This window comes from Carassius auratus, chromosome 34 (genome assembly GCF_003368295.1).
Source record: "Carassius auratus strain Wakin chromosome 34, ASM336829v1, whole genome shotgun sequence".
Taxonomy (NCBI): Eukaryota; Metazoa; Chordata; class Actinopteri; order Cypriniformes; family Cyprinidae; genus Carassius; species Carassius auratus.
In genome coordinates this window covers 16,302,757-16,317,964 of record NC_039276.1, presented here as the reverse complement: position 1 = coordinate 16,317,964, position 15,208 = coordinate 16,302,757, and the positions used below count along the sequence as shown (strand labels likewise).

General features: G+C 36.9%; 1 protein-coding gene across 1 annotated transcript in view; it reads left to right on the top strand.

Moving 5' to 3' along the window:
• The window catches only part of LOC113053322 (transmembrane protein 163-like), a 31,478-nt gene that overhangs the window by 14,666 nt on the left and 1,604 nt on the right, over positions 1 to 15,208 (top strand). Inside the window, exons 3-6 of the mRNA XM_026218244.1 lie at positions 2,994 to 3,037; positions 3,425 to 3,516; positions 5,562 to 5,658; positions 14,311 to 14,422. Of these exons, the coding sequence (XP_026074029.1) occupies positions 2,994 to 3,037; positions 3,425 to 3,516; positions 5,562 to 5,658; positions 14,311 to 14,422 (345 nt within the window). The remainder of the gene's footprint in view (positions 1 to 2,993; positions 3,038 to 3,424; positions 3,517 to 5,561; positions 5,659 to 14,310; positions 14,423 to 15,208) is intronic.

Sequence of the window (15,208 nt, the reverse complement as noted above, 5' to 3'; positions counted from 1 at the left end):
ATGGCAGCGCTGGTGAGCTGCACTGAGGGTTGGGAGTGCAGTAAACTCCACTCTGCATGTGGCAAATAGCCCAGCACTGGAGGTTGTGAATTATTAAAGACAACATTTTGCAGCATTTTTATATTTGTGACAGTTCAAAGCTTTTAAAGAGCGAAATCTGATTAACAGGAAGCAGCAAATTCTTCTTTTTAATTCACTGACGTCTCTGTCCTTCTTTGAAATTCATAGCACACACAGTCTTACAGGAGGACGACATTCTCAGTCAGCTCCGCTCCTGTGAGACGGATATTAGTGTGATGAAAAGCAGGAGCGGTGGCCATTATCGGCCCGAAGCTCTCAGAGAGGGGTTCTCCCACCATTCCTCATTTATTACAAAGAGGAATTTAAAATGTAATTGTCATTCTGTTGAGTTCAAATCAGTATGTATTTGTTTTTTAGCAAATCAAATTATATTTTAATAGTTTATTGACCTGTGTAGGATTAATGTTTTTGAATTATATAAAATTGTCAGTCTACCGTAATTAAATGAATAGTCCTCATCATTAGAATCATCATGGACTCACTCTCATGTTAATTGAAACTAATGTGGCTTTCTTCTGTGGAACACAAAGTTTGACGAATTGCCTTTTTAATTTAATGAATGGGTACATTTATGGGGACTTTGAAGCTTCAAATAGTGCATCAAGTATAAGATGATCATACAAGTGTTGTCCATATAATTCTGGAGCTATTAAAGTCATTTTAGGTTTGTGTGATCAACAGACTGTAATTCTGTAACTGTTGCAACATGATCACTGATTCAGTGAGTTCAACTAAACATATTCAGACAAGTTTTATTAATTGGATTAGTCGATTCATAAAAAATAAAAAAATAATGTGGTGGCTTTAGAAACAACCAAGTTAGAGACAATTTCAGCAATATTTCACATGCATGAAGAGATGTAAAAAGTGCCAAACACACAGAAGTTACATTCAAAACAAGCAATGTTCTGATGGTCAAAACAGATAATCTGTGTAACCATTTTGAGCTTGTTGTGAAAGCTGTGTGGTGAAATCATTTGCCCTCAGGTGAAATTCCCTTTTTCCACAGTGTTTTCGTTTTGTGTTCTGATTTGGAAACTTGAAGTATGCATACATTTCCCCATTTTAAACCTGCTGTTTGTCAAAAGATCTGGACCAACCTTCACTTCCCACCTCCAGTTTCCACCTGAGCCTTTAAAACATATGCTAAACAAATGAGAGTATACTGACACCTGAACACTACAGCCATATGTTCTTATGGAACATGTAATTTCAAAACCATGTATTTACTGTACATCAGCAGAAAAAAATGATTTTTCTTGATAATACTAATACGGATGTAATGCAGGACTGGAGATGTTCATACTCATTTTGACCTACTTCCTCTGGCTGTTTCCTCTGCTGTAACTACACCCACTGGGATCTTTGATCCTCACATTCATTCCTATGTGCATGTTTTTTTCTTTCTTTTTTTTCTGGAATATTTCATATGCATAGGAAGAATGTGGATTTTTTTTTTTCTCAGATAGACTTGTATTTTTTAATCTGCTCACTTTGGCAAGTTCAGAAAAGCCATCATACTGCACATATAATTATTAAACATGTAATCCATATGTTCATTCTAGTATTATGACCCCTCAGCCATAGTTTTGGGCCACTGTTGATCTGCTAAATGCAGAAATTCAATTTTAGATGTACTTGTTTCGTTGTGCAAGTAGCTTTTTTTCTTGCTTTTTTGCCACATTTTTATTGCCCGAGAGATAAGCTGAAGAGATAGAATGTGATGGAAACACAATCTTGGCCAAACTTGGACCTGGTTGGATCTCACCACTGATTACTTGTACTGACCACAATGCCATCACTCTGACATTGTTGGATATTATATATTACAATGCACTGACTGCATCAAAATTAGTTATGGGAACATCCTCAGTAGTTTTTATCATTTGATTTAATAAACAAAACATTGTTTGTTTTCCATGCATAACAATAGGTGTTCTTCTGTTTCAAGGGCAGTGCATTGTGCAGTGCACAAGCCCTCTGTTGCTATGACACGTGGTGGTCGAGTCTGTCTTTAAAGTTGGAGATCAATAAACAGTGAGAGTTCTCCACTCAAGAGGCAGGCAGCAAATAGAGCCTGTCAAATGAAGCTCACGCTTGATAAAATGGATCACATCTCTAAAAAACTTTGTCAAAAAACAGTAGGCAGCCTTTTTCAATTCACATTTTAATAGATGCAAATAGAGGGGTGAGTTGACTGTGGATTCTGTTACTGATAAATGTAATATGGGATTTGACAATTGCACTTTCATCTGATAACAATAGCTGGCATTGTACAACAGACCTGAGCTTTGAATGAGCCATTAGTTTGGACTCAGAGCTGAACGTGTACAGGAGGCACTTCCTGTCTGTGTGAAACTCACTGATGTTTCACAAAAGGAACAATCCCCTCACCAGACTTTCCAAAAGCAGTTTGTCTGTTGCCCTCTGTTGACTTATCTATGATTTTGTCTGTTCAAAAGACATTATGTTTTATTCCATTTATAATGTTTTTCTACCTTTCCTGTCCCAGCTTTTGGTTTATGTTACATTACATTACATTATATTATATTGCAATTTTTTTTTATTACCATTGTTTGTTTTTTGTGTGACTGCTTTTCCCTTAACCATACTGTGGTGTAGAATAGAATAATACATATTATATAATACAGATGATATTTATGTGCTTAATACCTAGTATTCTCATTGTACCATTTTCAAAAAAACAATGGTGATACTGTGTTATTTTTTTATTTAATGTTCAGAATGATAGTGACTGTAGTTCAGAAATATCCATCAGAAGCTGCTTTACATTGGTCAGCGCTGTAAATTCTGTACTGTGTATTATTTGTAATGTAATATATAAATACAGCTTATATATAAATACATCTTTCTCTCTTCTTCTTCTCTGTTGTTTTGTTCTCCCCCTTTAGCTGTATCCTTCATGAGACACAGTGCATCAGCTTTTGGATTTGCCGTAAGTATAATCTTCAGTGTTAATGAATTACATGTTAGTTTTAGGCAAAGATGTCTGGAAAAGTGTGTATTTGTTTCTGCTTAATGTTCACTCGTCAAGCTATGTGTAAATATTATAGAAATAGTGTCCGTTTTATATTATCCATAAACCTAATGTAAGATATGAAAGATGGTTGCTAATGACACTGGGAACAAAAAGATGATGAGCTGCTTAAAAGGATATTTTTATGACGCAGGTTTTGTTTTTGATTTATTACATTTACCTTCATTACATTCATGTGCTCAAGGCAGCACTGGGAGTGTTTTAATGTATCACTGAACCTCAGTTTGTGACTTAGTGAGATAATCACCATTTCTATAGCACTGATGATTCACTGTTGTTTTTCAGTTTGACGCGACGTTAGATGTTCTTTCCTCCATTATAGTGCTGTGGCGCTATAGCAACGCGGCAGCGGTGCACTCTGCCCATAGAGAATACATGTAAGTAAACAAAAGATGAGCTGTCTGTGGTATGTAGGGCACTGCTTAGTACAAAAAAACCTTCAGCAAATTACCAACAAGGATGAATAATGCTTCCTTTGTGACCAACATAAAATAAAAAAAAAATAGGTCACACTTTATTTTAGGGTCCAATTCTCACTATTAACTAACCATTAACTATGACTTTTGCCTCAATTAAATCCTTATTTGCTGCTTATTAATAGTTTATAAGGTAGTTGTTAAGTTTAGGGTATTGGGTAGGATTAGGCATGTCATGCATTATATGTACTTAAAGGGGGGGTGAAATGCTATTTCATGCATACTGAGTTTTTTACACTGTTAAAGAGTTGGATTCCCATGCTAAACATGGACAAAGTTTCAAAAATTAAGTTGTACGTTTGAAGGAGTATTTTTGGAACAGGTTTCGGAAAGTTTTTTTTCGAGTATGGCTCTGTGTGACGTTAGATGGAGCGGAATTTCCTTATAGGGTCCTAAGGGCAGGTCTACCGGAAGAGCGCGCGCTCCCGTATAGCAGCGCACTGAGAGCACAGACATTCACTGATCAGGGCGAGAGCGTCGCGAATTGTCACAAAAGAAGTGTGTTTTTGGTTGCCAGGGCAAGACAACCCTGCACAGATTACCAAAAAAAAAAAAACAGCATTAAGGGACCAGTGGATGGAGTTTATTTTTACAGAGCATCAACGGAGTTGTGCAAGTGTTTGTGTTTGTTCCCTGCATTTCGAAGATGCTTGTTTTACAAACAAGGCCCAGTTTGACGACGGATTTGCACATCGTTTATTTCTTAAAGATAATGCAGACCCAACGAAAAAGGGTCACGATCGTGTGTTGGAACCGCAGGCGGTGAGTAAAACTGCTTAAAATATCTCTGCCTCCTTGTTAGTGCGTCCGCCTCCCATGCCGGAGACCCGGGTTCGAGCCCCGCTCGGAGCGAGTCGCTGCTGCTGCTGCTCTCGTTCAGTTTCAGCCTCGGGATCTGATTCTGGATCATAAATAAACGACTGAATCTGACTGTTAGCCATGGTTTGTTTTGGATGATGGTTTTTTCCCCTCACGGTCACAGCTTCCAAACTCTCTCAACGCAAAAGCTTACTGGCGAAAACGAGCATTTCACCCCCCCTTTAATAAGCACTAATAAACAGCCAATATGTTAATAATAGGCATGTTAATAAGCAACTAGTTAGAAGTGTGAATTGGACCCTATACTAAAGTGTTACCGAAAAATATTCCACACATTTTAAAATATAAGTCAACATTTCACTGTCAGCCCTATTCTTAGTAAAGCTATACATTTGGGATTGTGGTGGAGCATGGTAGAACACAAAATATTTTCTCTTTCGACTGGTTCCTACCAACATTTAGTGTGACGTGTTTTTAAGTCTGAACATGTTCGATTTATCAGGTTTGTTGAGTGATCTGGCATGTTTCTGGCTTTCACCTTGACTGTCTCAATTCGAGACGTATTATGTTGATAAAGGCCTTGGCTGCTGGTTTCATCCTCAGTCTGTGGGGGCTTGCGAATCTCATTTCTCTGGTCGATGTGTCAGAAAGGGAGATTTATAGTGCAATACTAGAGAGGAATTGCAGGTCTCTGTAGGTGTACCGGTGGCCGCTTTTCATACAGGGAATCTGAACATGTATCGTGGGCAAATTTCATGTTTTTCAGAGTGGATCAGGTTTCTGCAGGTTTCATATGAAAAACAAATAATTTCTTAATCTAACGAGGCGAGTGTTCGCCAGGTGCAATTAAACCGTAACATTATAAAATATTATTACAATTTAAAATGACTCTTATCTATTTGAATATATTTTGAAATGGGATTTACTTTTGTGATGATATAGCTGGATTTTCAGTTACTCTAGTCTTCAGTGTCTTCATTGTCAGCTTTTTTTTTTTATCTTACTGACCCCAATAATTAGAATGATAAAGTAACTTAAATATGAACTCAAAAACATATAAAGCCATCTGAGATTTGATTAAATGGGTTATTTTATCAGAATATGTTTTCTGCATTCTCCATCAACAGAGCATGTGTGATCCTGGGAGTGATTTTCATCTTGTCGTCTATGTGTATCTTGGGGAAGGCCATCCATGATCTGGCCACCAAACTTCTTCCTGAAGTGGTGAGTTTGAGGGCAGTGTATCATATTCATAATTTTAAGGTAACATTTCCTTGCAGTGAATATAATAAATCGTGAATTAGACAAATAGACATGGAGTTCACAGTCATCTTCACACCTTAAAAAATCGAATGCATAATTGTTCACTGAAGGACCTATTTCTACCTCATTTGACCCATAAAAATGACTTTAGGTTACCTGACAACCTCTTTCTACTGATGTATTTCATCTCACAGGTCAGATGTGGATTTTTCCAGCAGTCGGAGCTAACAGCAATGTGTTCAGTCTTTATCCGTTAATTAATCAAAGACTGGTACCACTCTAAAGAGCTGCATGATAATCGTTTCAGAGGTGGTGATTAATGCTATTGCGACTTTACTCTCATCTATTTTACGCCTCTGATAAATCTCTGATACATCCCTACTGTGATATTACTGAACATTATTTTTTATGATCCTTTACCAACAAAATGTAAACTGATATACAGATCTGGAGAGTGAAACATGTAAGGATAGCAGAAACAATGAAAGAGAGAAAAAATGGCTATATATAAACTTATCACCTTTCCACGATAATTAAAGAAAATCTAAATGTAAATCAGTGTTTTCACTTTTTTTTTTTTTTTTCTGGCTGGGAAATAACAGTTCACACCCTTTTCATATTCCTACACTATAAAATATTAATGAGTGTGAGGAGTCTGGAGTCACACATAAAGGATGCCACTGACAGGAATAATAGGTGTCAGAGATCTGCTATGGTTCATTCCAGCAGCACAGCGGGAGGGTCAAGAATGAGTTTTTATCACTTTCCTCTGCGGTTTATTTGATGAATCTCTAATGTGCAGAAAATTATATTAAATATGTCTATTTTTAGAAGGAAAATGCTGCCAAGATCCTGACTAGTTGTAAATAAAATTTGCAGTGGATTGAGTGACTTGCACCCAAGATTGTTGTTGTTAAGTAAAACTAAAACTATTAAAAATAGTTTCCACCAATTGAAATTAAGCTAAAATATAACAATTTATAAATATTAAATGAAAAACCTAAATTTGAAAAAATATTGCTTTGGCAACTACATGAAAAAAGTTCAACATGCTAAATTTACTTAAACTTAAGTTAAAAATGACAAAGTGAAATTAAAATTAAAACTGAAAATATAAAAATAAATACTAACTTAAAATATTAATACATGCTATAATAGCATACTAAAATAACAAATCTCTCTCTTTCTCTCTTTCTATATATATATATATATATATATATATATATATATATATATATATATATATATACACAGTATATATTTATGGGATGCAACAATGCAGTTAGTCCACGGTTCAATACATACTGTTTTTTTCCCCCAGTTTGGTTCAGTTCTGATGACTTGGCATTGGAGTGTTTTGTTCATGTTTTTTTTTTTTTTTTTGCAAAATAAATGAACAATAAAAAACTAATTTTACACTTCTGTACACTGGAGAAAGACATGGATTATTATATATCTACTTAAAATGTATTTTAAGAGAAGTATTATTTTTCCTACTTTTATCCAAAATAGGATGGATGGGCCATTATGGAGAGTTATAAACCCATGCAATGTATGTTTTATTTATACTGGAAGCTGGAGGGTGCCCTCGGACAAAAACTCCAGATCTGCATCACCACGGAGTATGAGCATCACAGAAGTAATAGAACCTACCTAACCCTAACCCTCACAGGAAACTTTGTGCATTTCTACTTTCTCAAAATAATAATAATAATAATAATAATAATAATAATAATAATAATAATAATAATAATTCTGTATGATTTATAAGTATTTTGAAAAATGGGGACATGAGTTATGTCCTCATAAGTCACCCTCTACTTGTAATACCTGTGTCATGCCCAAGTCATTATACAGAGTTGTGTCCTGATATGTCACAAAAACAAAAGCACACACACACAGAGAGAGAGAGAGAGAGAGAGAGAGTTTTTTGAGTTTTCAACACACTTTATTTATATCATTGCAACGTCAGCAAAACATCACATTATCCAGAAAATAATACAAAAAAATCTAAAGAAACCTTATTGTAACATGGCGGTAAAGGTCAACATTTCTTCATTAATTGTACAAATAGCTCCATTAAAACACCATTTGGGCAAAAAAAAACTTTCTAAGTCATTCATCAGTTTATAGAACTTGAAATCAAACAAAACCCTTGCTTTTACCATATTTTTAAAAACAGTAACCACATGTTGTCCTTCTCTACCTTCTATTTTGTTTTTCCTGGTTATATAAACCGCAAGTTTGGCTTGCCCAATTAAAAAATTCAACAATTGACTTTTTACTCTTTGCGCCACACTGTATTTGGGTCCAAGAATCCAAATTTTGGAAGAAAACATCTCTCCAAAATTCATGAAAAGAACATCCAGAAAACTAAACATGTCATGCAGTCTTGAACATTCTAAAAAACAATGAAAAATAGTCTCCCTCATTTCACAAAAAGGACAATCACTTGATACATTAGGATTAATTAGACTCACAAATGCATTTACAGCAACTGCGCCGTGTAACACTCTCCATTGAATATCACCTGTACGTTTTTCAATTGGTGGTTTGTATAAAACTCTCCAAATAGGTTTATCTCCATCATTTATTTTCAATTTCTCTCTCCACACTGTATCACTGCGCTCTTTTAATTTTGCTTTATTTAAAACTTTTACAAGACCTTTATACAAAACTTTACTCTGAACATCCTGCAAATTTAAACCTTCTAATCCCCTCAAGTTCAGAAAAGGTCCAGACATTCCTTTAAGATTGGGACTAAGAGAAATACTTGGAAAAGAATCTGTACTATTAGGAACCAGTTTCCCATTATAATAATCAATTATCAGATTATTTTCTATCTCTGTGAGTTTCTGTTTAAAGAAATCCAGAATTTTTCCTACATGCCGTACCGAATACACACCTAGACATGAGGCCATGGACTGAGCATTATTCAAGCCAGAACCAGCAACATCCAATAATTGATGTAGTTTTAAAGTCTTAGTGGTAATAAAACAATGAGTCAATCCAGGTGTAACTTCACAAGTAACATCGAACCGAGCTCCATGTACAAGAGGTTCCTCCAAAAGCCAGTACAACGAGGATGTCGGCTCCAACCTCCTCTTTTCAAATAAGTCCCACACTTTAAAAAGTCCCTTATAAAAAGGAGTCAATCCATTGCACTGCAACTTACTTGAGTCCATCAAAAACAAAACAGAGTTCAATCCAAGTCTGCCAGCTTGATTAAGGATAACATCAGCCACTTTTCTCCAGACTAAATCCTTAGGTCCTGTGAGGTACCTTTGAATAAAGAGAAGTCGAAAAGCTGCCCCCCTGCTGGGCAAATGGATAATTCCTTGTCCTCCTTCATCTCTGGGTAGAAAAAGTATGCTCTGTGGAATCCAGTGAAAAGTACCCCAAAAAAAGTCCACCATACTGGCTTGAATTTTACTCAAAAGTCCATTTGGAGGGTCAATGCAGGCCAAACGATGCCACAAAACTGAAGCCACCAGGTTATTAATTATGATTACCCTCCCTCTAAAAGACATTTTTGGCAAAAGCCATTTCCATTTATCCAATCGCCCCTTTATTTTTTCTAAAACGCCTTCCCAATTTTTGCTTATCATTGAGTCATTGCCAACATATACTCCTAAATACTTTAAACCATCCCTTTTCCAAAGCAAACCGCCTGGTAATTTAGGAAGACCATGAGACCATTTACCCCTCACTATGGCTTCACTTTTGGACCAATTAACTTTGGCAGAGGAAATTGTACCAAACTTGTTTAAAATGTCTTTAAGAAGATCAACATCATTTTGCCCTTTAACCAAAACAATAATGTCATCTGCATATGCAGATACCTTAAAATTGGCTCCAGAGCAAGGTATGGTCCAACCTTCAATGCTCGCTCTAATTTTAACCAATAAAGGTTCAATGGCAAGAGCATAAAGCATTCCTGAAAGTGCACAGCCTTGTCTAATGCCCCTGTTAATCTGAAAAGGAGCACTAAGACCACCATTAATTTTCAGTACACTCTCAACATTCCGGTACAAAACCTTTATCATGGCGATAAAACCAGAGCTGAACCCGAATTCCTCCAGCGTGTGCCAGAGATAACTGTGTTCAACCCGGTCAAATGCCTTTTCCTGGTCTAGAGAAATGAGACCAGTGTCTATATCCAATAGCTTAGAGACATCCAAAATATCCCGAATTAGATGAACATTATCATGAATAGACCTGTTAGGCACACAGTAAGTTTGATCACGATGAATAACATGCCCAACTACCTCCCTCAACCTAATGGCCAAAGCTTTAGAAAAGAGCTTTAAATCAGAGCACAAAAGTGAAACAGGGCGCCAGTTCTTTATTTCCTTTAAGTCACCTTTTTTGGGTAGCAGGGTGATGACCGCCCTCCTGCAGCTCAAAGGTAGCAACCCTCGGGCCAGACTATCATTGAGCACAGACAGTAAGTCACCCCCCAGCACTGACCAAAACGTTTTATAAAACTCAATTGGTAAACCATCAATTCCTGGGGATTTACCGCAATCCATGCTCCGCAGAGCAACATGCAGTTCAGATGCTGATAGCGGCCTCTCAAGCCAAGAATTCATCTCATCTGGAACTTTAGGCAGACCCATATAAAAAGAGCTGTCCAGCTCACCTTCCTCTGTATGTTCACTTTTGTAAAGCTCAGAATAAAACAAAACAGCTCTCTTTCTAATTTCCTTAGGCTCCAACATTTCTACACCCTCCAATGAGTATAAAGAGTGTATAAGTCTGCTTTGGCCATTTTTTTTTTCGAGACCGAAAAAAAATTTAGTTGGGCCATCCATCTCTACTAAACTCTGAAAACGTGAGCGGATCAAAGCTCCCTGTGCTCTAATGCCTAACAGGTTATCCAGAGTTCTTTTTTTAACTTTGAGGAGCTCAATATGTCCTCGATTTCCTGTGGACTCTACCAAATTCTGAAGTTCCACTATTTCAATCTCCAAGGCTTTCATTGATTGGGAAATGTCCTTGGATACGTTGAGAGTGTATTGACGACACAGTTGCTGTATCTCTTTTTTTCCATGATCCCACCATTGTTGTAGGGAAGAAAACTCTTTTTTCCTGGAACTAAACTGTTTCCAAAAAAAACTAAAAACATCCTTAAAAAAATTGTCTTGTAACAAAGAAGTGTTAAAGTGCCAATAGGCACTCTTAGACCTTATATTACTAATGAAAACACTGCAGATTACTAGGCTGTGATCAGAAAAACCACTAGGCAGAATCTCACATTTCTTAATAACATTAAAATGGTATTTAAAACAATAGAACCTATCCAGTCTAGCCATAGAAATATAATTTTCTCTTGTTTGCAACCATGTGTACTGCCTTTGTCCATTATTTAAAGTTCTCCATATATCACACAAATCATGCTCTTCTAGAAGCTTTCTTATAGCATGTTGAGAAGCTAGATGTGGCTCTTTATGGTTCCTATCCATTTCATCATTTGCTGTACAATTAAAGTCTCCTCCAACAAATATGAACTCATCCTCTTTACAGTTTGACAGAATATTACTTAATTTATCAAACATGACAACCCTTTCAGGACCGACAACAGGAGCATACACATTTATGAAAACTAAAACCATTTTTTCAAATTTTGCTGTTATTTTCATTAGATGTCCACCAACAACATGTTCTGTCTCATATGAAATTGGTTTAAAGTTTTTCTTAAAAAGTACAGCTAAACCACCACTACAGTGATTTTTGTGGCTTAAAATAATCGACCCACCCCATTCCATTAACCATTCATTCTCATTAAAAACATCACTATGAGTTTCCTGAACCATCATTACATCAATTTTCTTTTGTTCAATCAGTTCATAAAGCATAGCTCTTTTCTTGCTGTCCCGTGCACCATTTAAGTTAAGTGTGCCCAGTCGTATCCTACTCATAAAAAAGGAATATATGCACACCAGTAACAAACATCTCAAAAAACGAGAAGAGAAGCTAGACTGGTTCAAATTCATCGTTTAAAAAATTATGTTTTAACTTCTGGACAATTTTTCTCAACCTAAAGACTTCTTGTTCAGTGAAGGCTCCACCCTCCTTCATTAAAGCCCTTGTCGAATTTATAAACAACTCACGATCTGGGAAGTAATCCTCTACATTTACCCCTTTCATGCCTTTCGTGGTCTGAAGAAACTTTTTAATTTTGTCCAAAACGTAAGCGCTGCGGCCAGTTCGCTGCTGTGAAGCTGAACTCACAGAGTCTGATGATTCACAATCACTATCCACAACAGACTCTTCAACATTACTCGACTCTGAGTCCACCTCGCTAACATCAACAACAGCTACTCCAGTTGCTTTCTTACTAGCCCTGTTTTCTTTTGCTTTAGTCTTAGTTTTCCTTTTTAATACAGGTGTTTTAAAAATACTCTGATCTTCTGTCATGTCAACATCCACAGCATACTCTAATAAAGCCTGCTTACTGGCCTCAGAAACATCACTTTCATGTACAATTTCATTTGCAGTCACACTCTCATTTTTATTACTTTCACGATCGTCACTTTTTTTTTCAACACAAGATACTGTATCGCTTGTTTGTGCATGATTATGCATTTCGCTTGTATTGTGATCCTGATCTGCATTTTTCTCAGGGCACACGCGTATCACGTGACCTTCTTGTCCACAAAAAAAACACTTCATTGAATCTGAGGTAGCAAAAATAACATAAAGAAAATCGTCAATCTTAAACTTCATTGCCAAATTAAGCTCTTCATTCTGGGTATTCAAGATCATGTGCACCTGTCGCCGAAAAGATACAACGTGCTTCAGCTGTGGCGATTTACAACCAAGTGGGATTTTCTTCATTTTTGACACAAGCTTTCCGTGTCTGGACAATTCCCTTTCAATCATTTCATTTTTAATAAACGGCGGGACATTTGACAATACTATTCTTTTTGCCGGCTGCACCAAAGGCATGACTGGAGTGAGGGAATCATTCACAACAATCCCGGCTTCTACAACTTCATTCACTTTGTCAACGTTGTTCAAAAACATCACTATTGCACTATTCATTCTTGATGCAGAAAGAATGCAATCATGACCGACAACAGCAGCAACAGCAAGGACGCAGTCCTCGACTGAACAACGCTCTGCAGGTGCAACCTTAACCCCGTGCCGGCGCGTTAAACTTTCCAAACTCGCCTGCTGAGACGCCGCCATGGCGATCAGTACACACTGACCGACGACGCTCCTCACAAACACCTACAAACTTTCCACTATTTACCTCGCAACAGATAGATAAAAAAGATAGAAAACTCACTCGTACCGTACGTAGAGCTCACTCCAACACACTCACGCTCCGCCCACAATTCCCCAGCATGCACTCGAGAGAGAGAGAGAGAGAGAAAGAGAGAGAGAGAGAGAGAGAGAGAGAGAGAGAGAGAAAAAACAAGTTAATTCAAGCCTTTTTCAGCCCTTAAGTGCTAATGAAACATCACTTTAATGATGGAATTCTGCTGGCCGTAAGACATCTGTTCTGTCAGCAATCTACTGTTGCATTAGGATGGATGATTTAGAAGTGAGCTCCCACCTTCTTTAATGTGCTCTTTTTTTTTTTCATTTTGTCGGCCTGCAGTTCCACATTCATTAGACCTGGACTCTTCATGTCAGCACCCATCACTCTGAATCTCTAAGGTGGCCTTACTGAAAACTGTGTGGTCCAATTAATCCAAACTGTCAGTCTTAACTAGCCAGTCTACAGCTTACAAGATGAAAGTCTGAATTGAAACACATTCTTTGACTCTCAGCTGTTCCTCAGAGATGAGGATCTCTGAACAAACTGTCTTGTTAGAAATGTAGTAGAAGTGCTTCTGGATGTTGTGTGGGTGGAAAGCAGACATTCTTAGTTTGGAGAGAAAAGAGAAAAGCAAGAGAAGCAAAACCAGCTGTAGTTCATCTATGATGCACCTGAAAATGTCCTCAAGACTGATACTAGTCGTTTATGCATTTTTATTATATGTAAAAGCTATTTATGTACCTCTTGTTTTTCCTTTTTTTGGTGCTTTGTTTGAAGATCTGCTTTCATTTGTCTTCGTCTTGTCATGGCTTTTTATTGTGAATCTTTGTGATAAAGCTTTTGTGATCAGTTTCATTGACTATGCATGTTTACATATTTTCAGATAACTCTCCATATTCTGATACACACGTGTTCATTTTCCACAGCTATTAGAATAGTTCTGTTAACTTGTTATTTGTGTTTGTGTACTTACGAGAAGCCATCATGTTTGTGTGAGTCTTCATATCTAGTCTTTGTATATAATCTAGTCTAATCTTCTTATCGTGCTTATTCGATTACTTTTTAAATATTAAGTTGGCTACTTTTCACTTGTGCTTAAAATGAACTGCACTTCATTTGTATTGCCTCAAGAGCCGACTAGACATAACTGAAAGACCCACTGATATTGCTTTACATTTATCCCTCTGTTACTTTCACAGGCCTTTAAGGTTTTGGCTTTAATGTCTCCATGATGGTATTGCCTGTACCCACCTCCCAATTCATGATTCAACCATATGGACCCTGCTTCATTTCTACTGTGAGCAGTTCTTCTTTCTGTCTGTAACTGTCTGTCTCTCTGCCAGGACGACTTCCTGTTCAGCGTTTCTATCGTCAGTGGCATCATGTGTACCATTCTTGCTGTTGCCAAGTTCATGCTGGGAAGGATTTTGACCAGCAGGGCCCTAATCACTGATGGTATGACACACACACACACACACACACATCATTAGCACATACCATGTTACTGTTTTCGATTAAGTTTATATTATTAGCTCACAACATCATGGTGCCACATGCCTCTGTGATTTTGAATATATGAATTGAATATAATATTTTTTACAGTCGCAAGGAGCAATTTCTCACTTCTTTGGTCATTTTTTCAACGCGAGCACAACAGTGGATCATTTTTTATTGCTTTGGCAAAAAAAAAAAAAAAAAAAAAAAAATATGCATTCACTGACTAAATCTGTTAAATTACATGAAATATTTTCTCATTTAGACACAAGCATCACCAAAGGTCTATGTGGTCATTTTGCATTTAATTGCAATTCAATTTGTTAAATTTCTACAGCAATACCATTTTGAAATGTATTCTGAATCTAAAAAATAAAAATAAATGAAATCCTGTTTTTTGAGTGACAATTGAGTGAATGAACAGTGCTCTCTTCCACACTCAATACCCGTGGCTGAAGAGCCCTTGAGCAGCCCACAATTGCTTCCTGGGTGCTGGGAAAAATAGCTGCCCACTGCTCCGGGTGTGTGTTCATGTTGTGTGTGTGTGTTCCCTACTCACTGTTGTGTGTGTGCACTTGGATGGGTTAAATGCAGAGCACCAATTCCGAGTATGGGTTACCATGCTTGGCAAATGTCACGACTTTCACTTTCACTATTTTCACTGTGTGATGAGTCTTAAAAAAGAAAGAAATAAACGTTTAAAAAACGTTTTTAAAAAATCATATTGTAATATTTTGAATGACCTTT